We start from the raw sequence: 12,996 nt of genomic DNA, 5'->3' as shown, positions 1-12,996 counted from the left end.
CTAAAGAATCTAATGGGATTTGACCTTAGAATTTCATAAGGACAGAAGGGTGAATAAAACAAGAGCTCAATATTCGGAAATTATTTTTGGACCAGAATATATTTTCATAACCTGATAACCATGTGCTTGATGTTTTCAATTTCCCTTCTCCTATATATCAATTCAACAATCAGCGAACTGTAACTAAATAAAGAACAAAAGATCCAAGACCTTGAAAATTTGCGGGACCCTTCAATTTTTCAAATTGGATGACTGAATTTTACAATGTCCGTCAGCTACAAAAAGGCCCTCTCCCTCCCCTCCCCTCCCCCCTCCCTAGCATCATTCTTATTCATTCTCTCAGGCATTTCCACAAACACTTTTTTTTTTCTTTTCAAAAGCAACTTTCTTTCACACTAACATGGCTAGACAACAACAACGATATCGAGGTGTCCGACAAAGGCATTGGGGTTCTTGGGTTTCCGAAATTCGCCATCCTATCCTGTAAGTTTAACTTTATTTTTTCCCGAAAACCATGAACGTTTGGGCTCTTCAAGCATGTGTACTGACTCGAACGTTTCGTTTGTACAGAAAAACTAGAATTTGGCTGGGAACATTTGAAACGGCAGAAGATGCGGCTCGCGCTTACGATGAAGCTGCAAGGCTTATGTGTGGACCGAGGGCTAGAACAAACTTCCCTTATAATCCGAATGCACCTCAATCATCATCATCCAAGATACTATCAGCAACTTTGACAGCTAAACTACATAAATGCTACATGGCTTCACTTCAAATGAGCAAACAACAACCACTGAAGGAGCCAAAAAGTGAGCCACCAACACCACATGTCATCAGCAACAATGGCATTGCAGGTAGAGACAATGGAATGGGAGTTGGCCTGCTGAAGAAGAGACCACTGCCAGTTCAAGAGACTGAAACCAATTGGGTTGTCAAAAAAGCTCAAGTTGAAAGAACCCAACCTTTCAAATCTCTTGAAGAGGATCACATTGAACAAATGATTGAGGAGCTGCTTGATTATGGCTCCATTGAACTATGTCCATAGGATATCCAACATTCCTTTCTTCTCTCTCTCCACATTTCTCCCCTTCTCTCCTTTTCATCATCGTTGGAAACACAAGCCTTGAGGAGTTAAGGCTGGCTTGGTCATTAGTCTTTACACCATATTCCATGCCAGCGGCATTGATTCGCTAATGTAACCCATTCTTAAGCAACCTTGAACCTTCCCAATACCATTTTACCAAGTGTTTAGACCGTCCCTTTAGTTCCTAGCGTCTACTATGTTACGGTGTACAGTAAGCTCTGTTATGATATATGTTACTCTTATCATCTGCTCTGTCTCTTGCTTTTCGATCATGGATTCGGAGGATGAAATGTAGGAGTTTCCATCATTCAGCTTTGCAATGTTCCTGAGTATTCTATAATAAATTACCTCTCATTGCCATATTTTCACAATTCAAATGGACTTAGCCTATCTTCCTAGATAAGGCAAAGTCATGCTTGTACTTTTCAAAGCAACAGTAGAACCATCATCCCTTTTATTATTTGCAAGGTTTCCACACCAAACCGTCGAGCTACTCAAACATTATTCGTCACTATCACAGGGTTTTACGTGATGTGCGGATCATTTCCTCATTATTAAACAAGTTATGTGATTCACCTGTTTTAGTATAATGATAACATCTTTGTTCTTGGCAACATACTCCTGCAGAAATTATTAGTATCATTTATTCATCAAGAGTTTGAGCTCCAAACATACTTCTGCTGAAATTAATCAATGATAATCAACAGAACTAGACCTAGAAAACTTATGGGAAACACTCATGTTAGTGAAGTTTTTGATGATAAAACTGAATATAGGGCGCTTCCTGTAAGAATCTCTACTAATAGAAATTAACATGCCATCACAGAAAACCCACACATACCAAGACAAGGCAATTCTTTTCCATATTAACACTTCAATTTCTACATAAAGTAATCTGGCAAGCACTTCCCATCACTATATTCTAAGTTCATCAAACGGTATAGCTAAAAATAGCAGTATCTTTACTTCTAAATTAGGTAAGACAAACAACCCAAGAATGAGGAAAGAAAACTAGAGCACCTTTAGAATATATTAATTTAAAACAACTTGATTAGCCAAAAATTCTTGGGGATCTGGAAACAACTTGCCCTTTTTTGACAAATATGGAAATAAAGAAGATGCAACGATACAAGCCTAATTAACCTTTTATCCGGTTGTTTTACAATAGTCTTTCCTTTTTTATGAACTACGGCTGTCCATTACATGTTAGTTTAACAGTTCAAGTAAAAGCTAATTTTATCGAATCATATAGATAAAGATAATTATCTCAAACACTTAACTCGAAACCTTAATTGAACTGAAACAACCCTATTCAAGTTGATCCAAAACATTTGATGGTTATTATAGTTTTAACCGATAAGTCTTAAAATTATAAGCAGGATTTCACTGCTTTTTTTATATATATATAGAGAACATTTTTACTTGATCCAAAGGAAATAATAATTGTCATGTAAAAAGAGCTAAGAGCAAATATGATTTAACCTAATTTTCTATGATTAACTTGCATGGATGGCTTATTTTAAGTATAAAAATGAATGAATGCTTTTTTGTTCTTAGTGTCTAGTCTCCATCAATGAAACTTCATGATGGTTCACCTGTTTGGAAATTGATTTTGTTTCCCACAACCATTTCAAAAGAAAATAAATAAATAAAGTTGTTTTCATTTTCATTATATTGTTTCACTTTTGATTCAGCAAAAGTGATTAACATCATGGCATGTTAGTGAGTTTTACCATCATTAATAGTTTGAAACTTTGATCACCTTTGGCTTCTGATATTTTTAAACAGACCTACCAATTCTCTTATCTAAAAAAACATTCTGTAATTCCACCTTACCATGAAATGATTGAATATTCTTGCAATTGTTCATGGTCATGGCCTGGCAACTTGAATGAAGTCTGAATTCTGTCACCAGGCGATACAGAACTGTCTTGAATGCTCTTGTATGAATTGATTAAATATTCTTGTAATTGTTATCGGTGATTGATGTTGAAATTCAAGTACTGAGTTGGAAAATAACAGAGTATCTGGTTCTAAGAAGTGGAGTTGCGCTCCTTCCGGTGAACCTAGTAAAAAAAAAACTTTACTACTTGATTCCCTTAGATTGCACATCTTAGTGAAAAAAATAGAGGGAAGAACACAAGAGTCAAGGGTGAGATCTTCCTTAGAAGAAAAGTGGTCAAAAACCAATCATGATGTATAGAATCTCGTGAGGAAATGTTGGGGGGTAAAGACAATCATATGCCCTTAAAACCCTTTCCAGATATCACGTAATTCTTTTAAATTTGTGCTGAGATTGTCATCCTAATGGGGTATTATCTTTGTTTTTGATTCGTTGAATGAAGTGAGTCATGCAAAAATCCAAACTTTTTTCAAGAGTGCTACAAAAAGGTTATTGGCCTACACCCTGAAAAAGGCCAAGGTTAGTTTCAACAACTTCTGGATCATAAAAAAAAAAGTCCTTTAAAATTGCTTTACTAACAGAACCTCAGATTTTTATATGTAGAAGGAGGGCCTCTAGACATCATGGTGCAGTGCATGCCATGGCATGGAATGTCATCTTCTTCCTGTTGTATCTCCATTCTGTTCACATGTATGACCATGTGAATGCCAACATGTATATTGTTTGTGTCCTAAAACCTCCATTCCTTTATGATAGAAAGACGATACAAAGATGAAAGGGGACCTACCGGCTCTTTCTTCCTTCCCAATTGTCCTTTCGTAAATCATTGTCATACTTATTATGTAAGCATCTTTTAGGGAATGAATTATGCGCCAATTAATTGTAAATATCATTTTCTTTCATATTGCTAGTGCCATCACTGTCAGTATCATAAATGCAATTATATTGAAACTTTGCTAAAGCAATACCTGCCCTGTAATCCACTAGTATTCAAGTTTCATTCCATCCAATTATAGACATTTATGTGTATATTTATCCGTTTAAGCTTTGGAGATTTCATTAGATTCCATTGCAATCGTGATTGCTTTTTTTTTTCCGGGTAAAGTATGTATCTAGTCACCCAACTATTCAAATAGTTTCGTTTTGATCATCTAACTATTTTTATAAAATCATATCTAATGTTATATTTTAGTTACACGTTGTCAAAAAAAAATTGACAAAACTATTAACGTGACATTTTTTTTAATGATGATATGACATTATCTTATAGTGACACATCGACATTACAATTAATTTTTTAATGATTGGTGACTAAAATAAATTAAAAATATAATATTAGATAATTCAAAAATAAAATATTAAATAATTAAAATTAAACCACACGAACAATTAAGTGACTAAAATATGTAATTTACTTTCTTTTTAGTATTCAGCACTGTTCATTTCAATCGGTTATCATTGTGCAGTTGAAATGTTAAATACAGGAAGACCTTCCCCACCCAAGGGCTGATCTAATTAACAGTTCCCATAATGGGAAAATTTCTTTTTTAGTCCCTTCAAGTTTCAGGTTTTAAAGTTAATATAATAAAAAAATTCTCCTTGTATAGAAAAATTATAAAGCGATGATGGAATTGTATTTTGGTTTGTCAGATTCCACGACATGAAAACACTTTGCTGCAGCTCCATTGCTTTATCATAATGTCCACTGGATCAGTCCATAATAGTATATTAGCAAGGTTTCAAACCAGTTTACCTTGGAAAATGTGCATGGGCTGGAATCCATAATACGGCAAAAAAAAAAAAAACCAATTGTTTTCCGTAGTTAGTGCCTTAATTGGCCCTCTAAGAAAGATGTGTGGCCTGGAATTAGTCATGATGACAGATTAGGGCTGCCAGCTTTAAGTAAGGATTATACTCTTCGAAGTTCAAACCCATCTCCCTGGGCTCAGCCTTATCAGACTTCAACTCACATGGCAGGGAACTCCGTCTTTATGCAGTGACGCCCCCGATATTTCAACTAAAAAAACATTAGATAAAACACAGAGTAAAACCGCAAGAAAATGGAAACCCACATCTTATTTGATGAGTTCAACAACTCCATATACTTTTGGGTTAGCTACCCTAATTAATTAAGCTAGAATTAAGATGGTAAGACATCTGTTGGATAGTGTCGTAGCTGGAAGAGTTTGGAGAATATTTAGGTAAAGAGTTAGCTTGATGTCTGAACACATCATTAAATTTGCAGATTATCATAGATAGATCCGTCTTTCCTTTGATTAATCAGTAAATTAATTACCGAGTTAGCAGTTGTTGGTTAAAACCAAAAAAAGGAAAAAAGAATTTTTAATTGTGTTTGATGTTAATAATTAAATTGGAGTGTCTTTTTCCAACAAGCTGCCTGCGACTCTAACAAACAATGTAAAAGAAATGGATTCAAAAAACTAATCTTGAGTTCAACTTTGATCACTGCGTTGTTAAAACCGCGTGTTGGTTTTGAGTCTTGTGATGCAACGGGTCAACTTTCTTCTTTTCTTGGCAGTTTACTTTGACAAATCCCCTTATAAGTCTTCAATCTTCAAATGTCTCATGATCCACACGCTACAAACTTGTACAAGTCGAATCTGAGCACGGGTTTAGTCTGAGTTTTATTAATCCTTGGAATCAGCCTGACGCAGTCCAATGTAAAATATTTTTCCCTCCCACACACTTTTGACCTATTGACTTCAAAATTAACAATTATGTAACGTACACTTTGATTTTATTTCAATGATCGTATTTGTAACTTGAAACATTTTCCAGGAAACTTCACCAACTCCAGCCAATTAGGCCGTGGAAGATTGTATTTTGGTGAGGGTAAGCATAACAATAAAGAAAAAATGGTCCAACGAGATTGCGAGTACATGGATGTACCAGCTGTCCGAATTAAAAGCAAAGGATGGACACCGAGTAACCGAGGAGACAATGCCAGCTTCGTTGAGAGAGTTATCCATTCACGGCTTCAACTAAACAAATACGATGAACCGGCTGGGACATGGCTGCTTGTTAGCTTTCGATGACCCTACTTTACTCCACAATTGGATGATGTTGGACCAAAGAGCCGTCCCAGTCAAGCTATCGTCGTCTTAGCAGCGAAGTGATTAAATCAAACAGTTTGGGATGTTTTTCTTTTAAAGTCATTTGGTTTCCACTTCCGGCATCATGCTTGGTTAAACATCACATGTTATGTTCCCAACTTAAATGAGAATTGGTCCAATCGTGTGCATAATTAAACCTAGACTCCATCGTCAAACCTTTAATACTAATTCTGCCTCTTTCCAATTGTTTCTTTGGACCCTCGAAATAATGCCATTTGCTGGCAATATCTTATATATTTATAAATTATAAAAACAATAATTCTCGAAAATTTTAAGTTTGAAGTTGGCATGTATTATCATGGCTACCGGATTTTCAGAGGCTTTAATTTAAACAAAGCGAGTGGAGTCTGTTCTTTAGAGGAAACAAATTGAATGAAGTTAAACCATATTTGTTGAGAAAAATAAAGAGAAAGGTTGGAAGTAATTTGCCACAACAACTACATTCATACAAGTTCAACAACCTAATATAAATTTTTGGAATGTGTTATGCATTACCATTATTTTTTATAACCCAAAACATTCATAGTTTTAATTTCCTACCAAACAATTTTATTTTTAGTTATAAAATATGATTAGGTAAATGAGACATATATTAGAGTATGTAGTGTATTTACATAAATAAATGGTTGTGTTTAAAATAATAAAATCCGGTTTGACCTTGGTCAAATTTCAAGAAGCATTAATATGTAATTAGTCATTATTATTTGTTAATTACTTGCAATGCATCACCATAAAAGATTAATATATATTTTTCTATGCAAGGGATTAAATTGTTCAGAAAAATAAAAATCTTTAGTCTATCTAATTAAAAAAAATGGCCCTAACGAAAAATTTCAGGTAGGAAAGTCTAAAGTCTCAACTTTCAATCCCTTGAAAAAACCCATCCTTATAAGGCCCTGCTGATATACAGCCTCCATTGGAAATCCCTTGAAACTTCATTTCACACAAATCTCAAGCCAACAAAGGATGCCTCTTCAATCCCACCACCACTCCCCTTCGTTCCATTCTTGTTTCCGACCCTGGTCCACCGCCGATGGAAGCTTCATAGCACCTCCTCCACCGCCACCGCCGCCACAGATCTCAGGTAAAACGGATCTTGCTACGAGTCTCTACAACACAAGTCTCGGCCTTTTTTCCCTCACCTGGTCACGGACTTTCCTTGGCCACTCTCTCCACCTCCACCTCCACCCTTCCTCTCACTACTCTCCCTCTTCTCCGCTCCCTCTCCCTGCCTCCCTTTCGTTCACCACCCTCAATTTTCATCTGCCTATTAAGCCCTTTATTTTTTGGAAGAAACATGGATATAAGAAACTGAGCAGCTCCACGGTCCCTAATGTTCAAGTCTTCTGGGACCTTTCCAGGGCCAAGTTCGGATCCGGGCCGGAACCCGACTCTGGATTCTATATTGCTATTGTTGTTGATGGAGAAATGGCGCTTCTTGTTGGCGATTCTGCCAAAGAGGCTTATGCCAGAACTAGAGCTCAAAAGCCTAGGGAAAGCCAAGCTCTTGTTTTGAGAAGAGAACACGTGCTCGGCAACAAAGTGTACAACACAAAAGCTAGATTTGGAGGCAAAAATAGGGAAATTTCTATTGAATTTAAAGCGGACGAGGATGGGAAGCTGTGTTTTAGCGTTGATAACAAAAGGGTTTTGCAAGTGAAGCGACTTAAGTGGAAATTTAGAGGCAATGAACGTATTGAAGTAGATGGCGTTTCAATACAAGTCTCGTGGGACGTGTATAACTGGTTGTTTGATAATGATTTGAACAACGGGAATGCAGTTTTCATGTTTAAGTTTGAGAACGAAGGCTCTGAAATTCTTGGTGGAGATTATCAGCAAGATGGAGCCAAAGAAGTAGTCGGTGCTTTCAACGAGAAGAATGGGGGCGTTTTGTGGCAGCAAAGTTCATGTAGTTTTGGCGTCAATGGAATCGAGTGGAAAAAGATGAGGAAAAGCTTGTTGAGGACTGCTAGAAGCTCATCATCTTCTTCGCTTTCTATGTCTTCGGCTTCCTCAGGAGGCAGCTCTTCCGTAATGGAGTGGGCAAGCGTGGAGGAGAGTGAGTTAAGTGCTCCTACTGGTTTCTCTTTGCTTGTTCATGCCTGGAAAAAATAAAGATTTTCCATTGTCCTTGATAATCCTCTAATCCTTGGTTGATAATGTCGCTATTCGATTTCTCACTAACCCCATTTGTTATTGAACATAGTACTTAGGAGAACGAAATTATAAAGAGAGAGAGAGAGAGAGAGAGAGAGAGATTTATACATATAGATAGATTCAATCCTTTCCCGTATTCTCGAAGAGATTACGGTTGTATAATTGAAATCATTATAGTTGTTTCTTTGTAAGTTTGCGGTAGTAAATTTGATACTCCCGCCCTGGTTGAGATCAAATATATCATATAGATTACAGATTGAGTGAGAAGCAATTGTTTATTTTTCTATTTCATGAACACCATTTTGTTCTTGGTTTTCATTGCTGCATGCCAAGTCTTTTTTGCTGGTTGGAATGGTGCTTGTGATTGGAAATTTCCAAGTTTCCAACATTGGCGACGGTGCAAGTGAGATGTGGATCTCGTTTGGCTTCCTTGGGGATGCGTGTAAAAGATTATCACTAGGGTTTGGATCCTATGACCTGAGGAAATTCTATGAAAGGGAAGAGTACTATGAGGGGGGAAAACGGCGCAACCGGCTATCAGAAATTTTAAAAGAAATTTAAGAAAATAGGTTTAAAGTTACAGAGTCTGAAAATATTGAATTAAATTTAATATATTAGGTTGCAAGTAATTAAAATAATTTAAAATGATTTCATCAGGTAACTTATTTTACCGGTAAGTATTGATACTTTGTACAAAAATATCGATAGTTTCGAAATATATAACATTTCATATTACAATCTATTCTTTAGATAACAACCAACTTATTTTGTTGTTGTGTGAATGAATAAGTTTACATCATCTTAAAATTCGGTAACATTTGAAGAGGCAACCTAAAATGTTAAATATACTAATAACATTGACGGTTTTTAACTTTTTTGTGATCGTTGTAAGTAGGAGTCTTCAAAATTACCCGATCCGTTGATCTGCTGACCCGATTTAAAATTATTGGATAATTATATTAAAAATACCTGATTTTACAGGTCCTATACTCAACCCACTATTTTTTTGGGTTTTCGGGTCAGGCTCAGGTCATGATATATGTTTTAATTAGGTACATACTGACGCGATACTCGATTTTTTTTATTTGATTTAAATTAATTTTTATATTATTTTATTAAAAAAATCTTTAACCTCGTCCAACTGTCCTCAATTCTCAATCTCGAATTGTAAATTTTCAATCCCTAGTCCCCTCATGCACGATCTCTCTCGCCAGACGATCACTCACTGCTCGGTGCTCACATATCTACCGGTCAGGTGCTCACTCATTGCTCGGTGCTCTCATCGTTTCTCACCATCACTCGTTAACAAGTAGCCTAAGACCTAGAGCCAACCAATGTTATTACGCCAGCCCCAAATACTTTCTCAATTTCAACCCTCGTTATTTTAAATCTTCAATCTTCAATTGTTCGTGTCTTCAATTATTTAGATTCAACCCTGCCCCCTTTCTGTCCTTGGCTTGCTAGTCGACTTTTGTTGGATTTTAGAGGTAAAGCAGTTTATTAAAGAACCTTGAAATACATAAATAATTATCAATGTTTTCTAATATCATTAGTTGTTAATAGTATCTGATAATAAACATTGTTCTTAGCATTTCAATTAGATCATAATAATATTTGTTTGTCTGCTGCAACTTAATTGTTTGTTTAAGTGAATCAAGGGAAGAAATTTTTTTTCTTCCAGTTGCAAGCCTTTCAATAATTAAGTCTATAAAATCTCTGGAAAAATTAATTTAGACGAAAACTACACTAGATGGATTCTTGAGAAAGGAATCGGGTACCATATTACCCGAATTAGCCGGTACCCAACTTACGGGTACCCGAATATTATGGGCCGGGTTATGGGTCGAATTTTAGTTATCCGAACATCCGGGTAACTGGTACTTAGGGACCAAAAAAAGTGGGTACCCGGATTTGAACACCCCTAATTAGAATGGTAACATTTTAAATTTAAACCAATATTATTATATAAACGGATAATTTTTTTTTGTTTCTAGATAGAACGTTTTGTGTTGTAAACCGATTATATCAATACTATTTTTTGAAGTATCGATATTTTCTATTTTAAAAAAAAGGAAGACGAGAAGGCTTTAAAAGTATCGAACTTTTCCACATATTTCGATACAAAGGGAAAATTATCAAGTATTTATAGATAACATAACCGGTTAAGGGAAGGTAAAGGGTAGAATTAGAGAATAGAAGAAAAAGTTTTCATTTGTAGAATTCGTTTTCCATCTAAGCAATATACATCAATACTAAAGAATATAACTGAAATTGCAATTTGTAGAATAGAGAGATATGTTCGTGAAAACCTAGTTTACAATTATTTCAATTAAGGAATTTGAATTTAGGGATTATGGTTTAATTTATAGGAGAAATATGTAAAATAATAGATCAATTATTGTTATAGTTTGAATGAATGAAAAATAAATGGGGTTAGTAAAGCAAGTGCAATGTAACATTATAGGTTGAATAGAAAATATTGGGTTGTAGAGAACATTATTGGTTGTACATAATAGATTACTATAATAATCAGTTATGGCTAAAATCAGTTATGGCTAAAATCAGTTATGAAAAGCAATTACATTTACATTTACAGAATTGTTAATCACAACATATATTGTTGAAATCTATATTGTAATGAATTAAAAGGAAGAAGAAGAAGCTGGCATCACGTTGACAAAAAACGTATGAGGAAAAAACAAATGATATGTCAATTTGTTTTTCAAGAAGAAGATGATTTCGAAGATCAAGAGACTACTGAGAGAGAAAGATTGGGTTGTAGAGAACGTTATTGGTTGTACATAAAAGATTACTATAATAATCAGTTATGAAAATCAATTACATTTACATTTACAGAATTGTTAATCGCAACATATATTGTTGAAATCTATATCTAATGAATTAAAAGGAAGAAGAAGAAGTTGGCATCACGTGGACAAAAAACGTATGAGGAAGAAACAAATGACATGTCAATTGTGTTTTGAGAAGAAGATGATTTCGAGGATCAAGAGACAACTGAGAGAGAAAGAAGGCCGAAGCAATCAATGTCTCCATATATGCACTTTTAGGAAGTAACCATGTATTTGTCTAATACTTGGTTGAATGGTGGTTATTGAAATTAAGTATTTTAGATTTTTAGATTGGTGACAAATTTGAAATGTTTATAGTGTGAGTGAATGTCGACGGTTGAAGGGAGCATCGTATAAAAAGGTTGGTTATGTTTGTATGTAAATTGAATTGACAAGGTTATAGAGAATGAGTATTATAAAGATTATTGATAAAGAAAAGTTGATTGCAGATGAAAAGAAGCATATTTGAAATGGAAGTTGATGACCGAAGAGGAGAAAGAACCTTCTGTTAAACTATCGCAGAAATATAAAGAAGTATGTAATGCATGTAGGAGTGCACATAAAAAGAAGGTAGGAGTAATACTTTCACAATTAAATAAAGATGTAACTTTTTTTATAAAGCTTGTGTAGAATATAACATAACATGTTTTTAAATAAATGTAGAAACTCTTGACAAAATATAGCTTGATAAGAATGCATGAATTGATGGAAGAGCTAAAAGGAAAGGAATAACTAAATGTTATCAAAGAAATATGATTCGATACTTTGATTGAAATAACGACATGAGCAATTCGTCGGGAGTTGTGTCTGGAGTTGATAGAGAATTTTGATATTAAAAACCATAGAATTAGGTTCAGTGGATATTCATTTTCTCTGGGGGGTTCAGGAAGTTGTAGGGTGTTGGGGCTAAAAAATGAAAGGACTTGTGTCGAAGAAGTAGTTGAGAGGGAGGATTGAAAAAAAAAGCTTAGCAGGATATATAGTACAAAGATTAAGGTTACATTAGTTGTTGTGTGACAAAGGGATGAAAGGTGAACTAAATTAGGCAAAATTCGTTGCAAACAAATTGATAGATGTAATAGTTAGCTTCTAGAAGCCCATAAACTACACATACCTAAAAGGTTGCATTGCAATATTAGAGGTAAATGAGTATTATAAATGTATTTTGTTATAAAACTTATTTAAATAAATTGAATTGTAGCAATAGAATGAGTAAGTTCATTTTGAATACAAGTTGTATTGTTTGATTTCTAGTCAAATTCTACAAGTGTATTGACTGGAAAAAAAAGGGATATCGCGCATTCTTTTATGGGCCAAGGATGATGTGGTTTGAATAATGGAAAATTTGAAATCGAAAAGACCGAAAATGAAATAAAAGGTAATAAAAGTCAGCTTTTGTTATTAAGCATTGAACAACTTTGTTTACTATTGTAATCTAATTTTAAAGGTTCCTTCCTTGGAGGAAGAGAACATTGGAGAGAAATATTCTAGTAAGGGGACTTTACGAACGAAATGGTGATGGAGAAACTTGAATTATTTATGTTTGAGTTGTTGCAAATTAAATGAATTGTTTCTGAGGTTGGTAAAAGATATATTAGAATTAATGAAGCGATTGATACCCTCCAGTTTGATGGTAAGGAGTTTGAGGAAAAAACAAATGAAAAATTGGATGGAGTGGTGAAGAAAGTTGATAAAATAAGGGGCGAAATAAAGGAGATTAAGTGTTGTGTTGGTGAACTTGAAAAAAAATGTGTTCATGAGGTTAATGAACTGAAAAGGGTTTAGTGGTGAATGAAGTTAGTAAATTGAGGGTAGAAATGAATGAGATTAAGAGTTTTTTTGGATCTATTGAAAATAAATTTGATGATATAG

General features: G+C 34.7%; 2 protein-coding genes across 3 annotated transcripts; both read left to right on the top strand.

Moving 5' to 3' along the window:
* The first annotated feature begins 318 nt into the window (after positions 1-318).
* LOC120150712 (protein PPLZ02-like) lies at positions 319-1,326 on the top strand. The gene is made up of 2 exons (XM_039163339.1): positions 319-483; positions 571-1,326. Exons 1-2 carry the CDS (start codon positions 401-403, stop codon positions 1,040-1,042), a joined length of 555 nt encoding a protein of 184 aa, XP_039019270.1. The 5' UTR covers positions 319-400; the 3' UTR covers positions 1,043-1,326.
* A 5,690-nt stretch (positions 1,327-7,016) lies between these two features.
* On the top strand, positions 7,017-8,511 carry LOC120150696. 2 transcript variants are annotated; one of them, XM_039163327.1, is made up of 2 exons: positions 7,017-7,966; positions 7,997-8,511. In XM_039163327.1, exons 1-2 carry the CDS (start codon positions 7,085-7,087, stop codon positions 8,231-8,233), a joined length of 1,119 nt encoding a protein of 372 aa, XP_039019258.1. In that variant the 5' UTR covers positions 7,017-7,084; the 3' UTR covers positions 8,234-8,511. The 2 variants fall into 2 exon arrangements, with proteins under 2 accessions (XP_039019258.1, XP_039019251.1); XM_039163320.1 differs by having other exon boundaries at positions 7,018-8,511.
* The last annotated feature ends 4,485 nt before the right edge of the window (positions 8,512-12,996 follow it).

Source organism: Hibiscus syriacus, unplaced genomic scaffold (assembly GCF_006381635.1).
Source record: "Hibiscus syriacus cultivar Baekdansim isolate YM2019G1 unplaced genomic scaffold, ASM638163v2 tig00002793_pilon, whole genome shotgun sequence".
Classification (NCBI taxonomy): domain Eukaryota; kingdom Viridiplantae; phylum Streptophyta; class Magnoliopsida; order Malvales; family Malvaceae; genus Hibiscus; species Hibiscus syriacus.
This window is presented reverse-complemented; position numbering and strand designations above follow the sequence as displayed.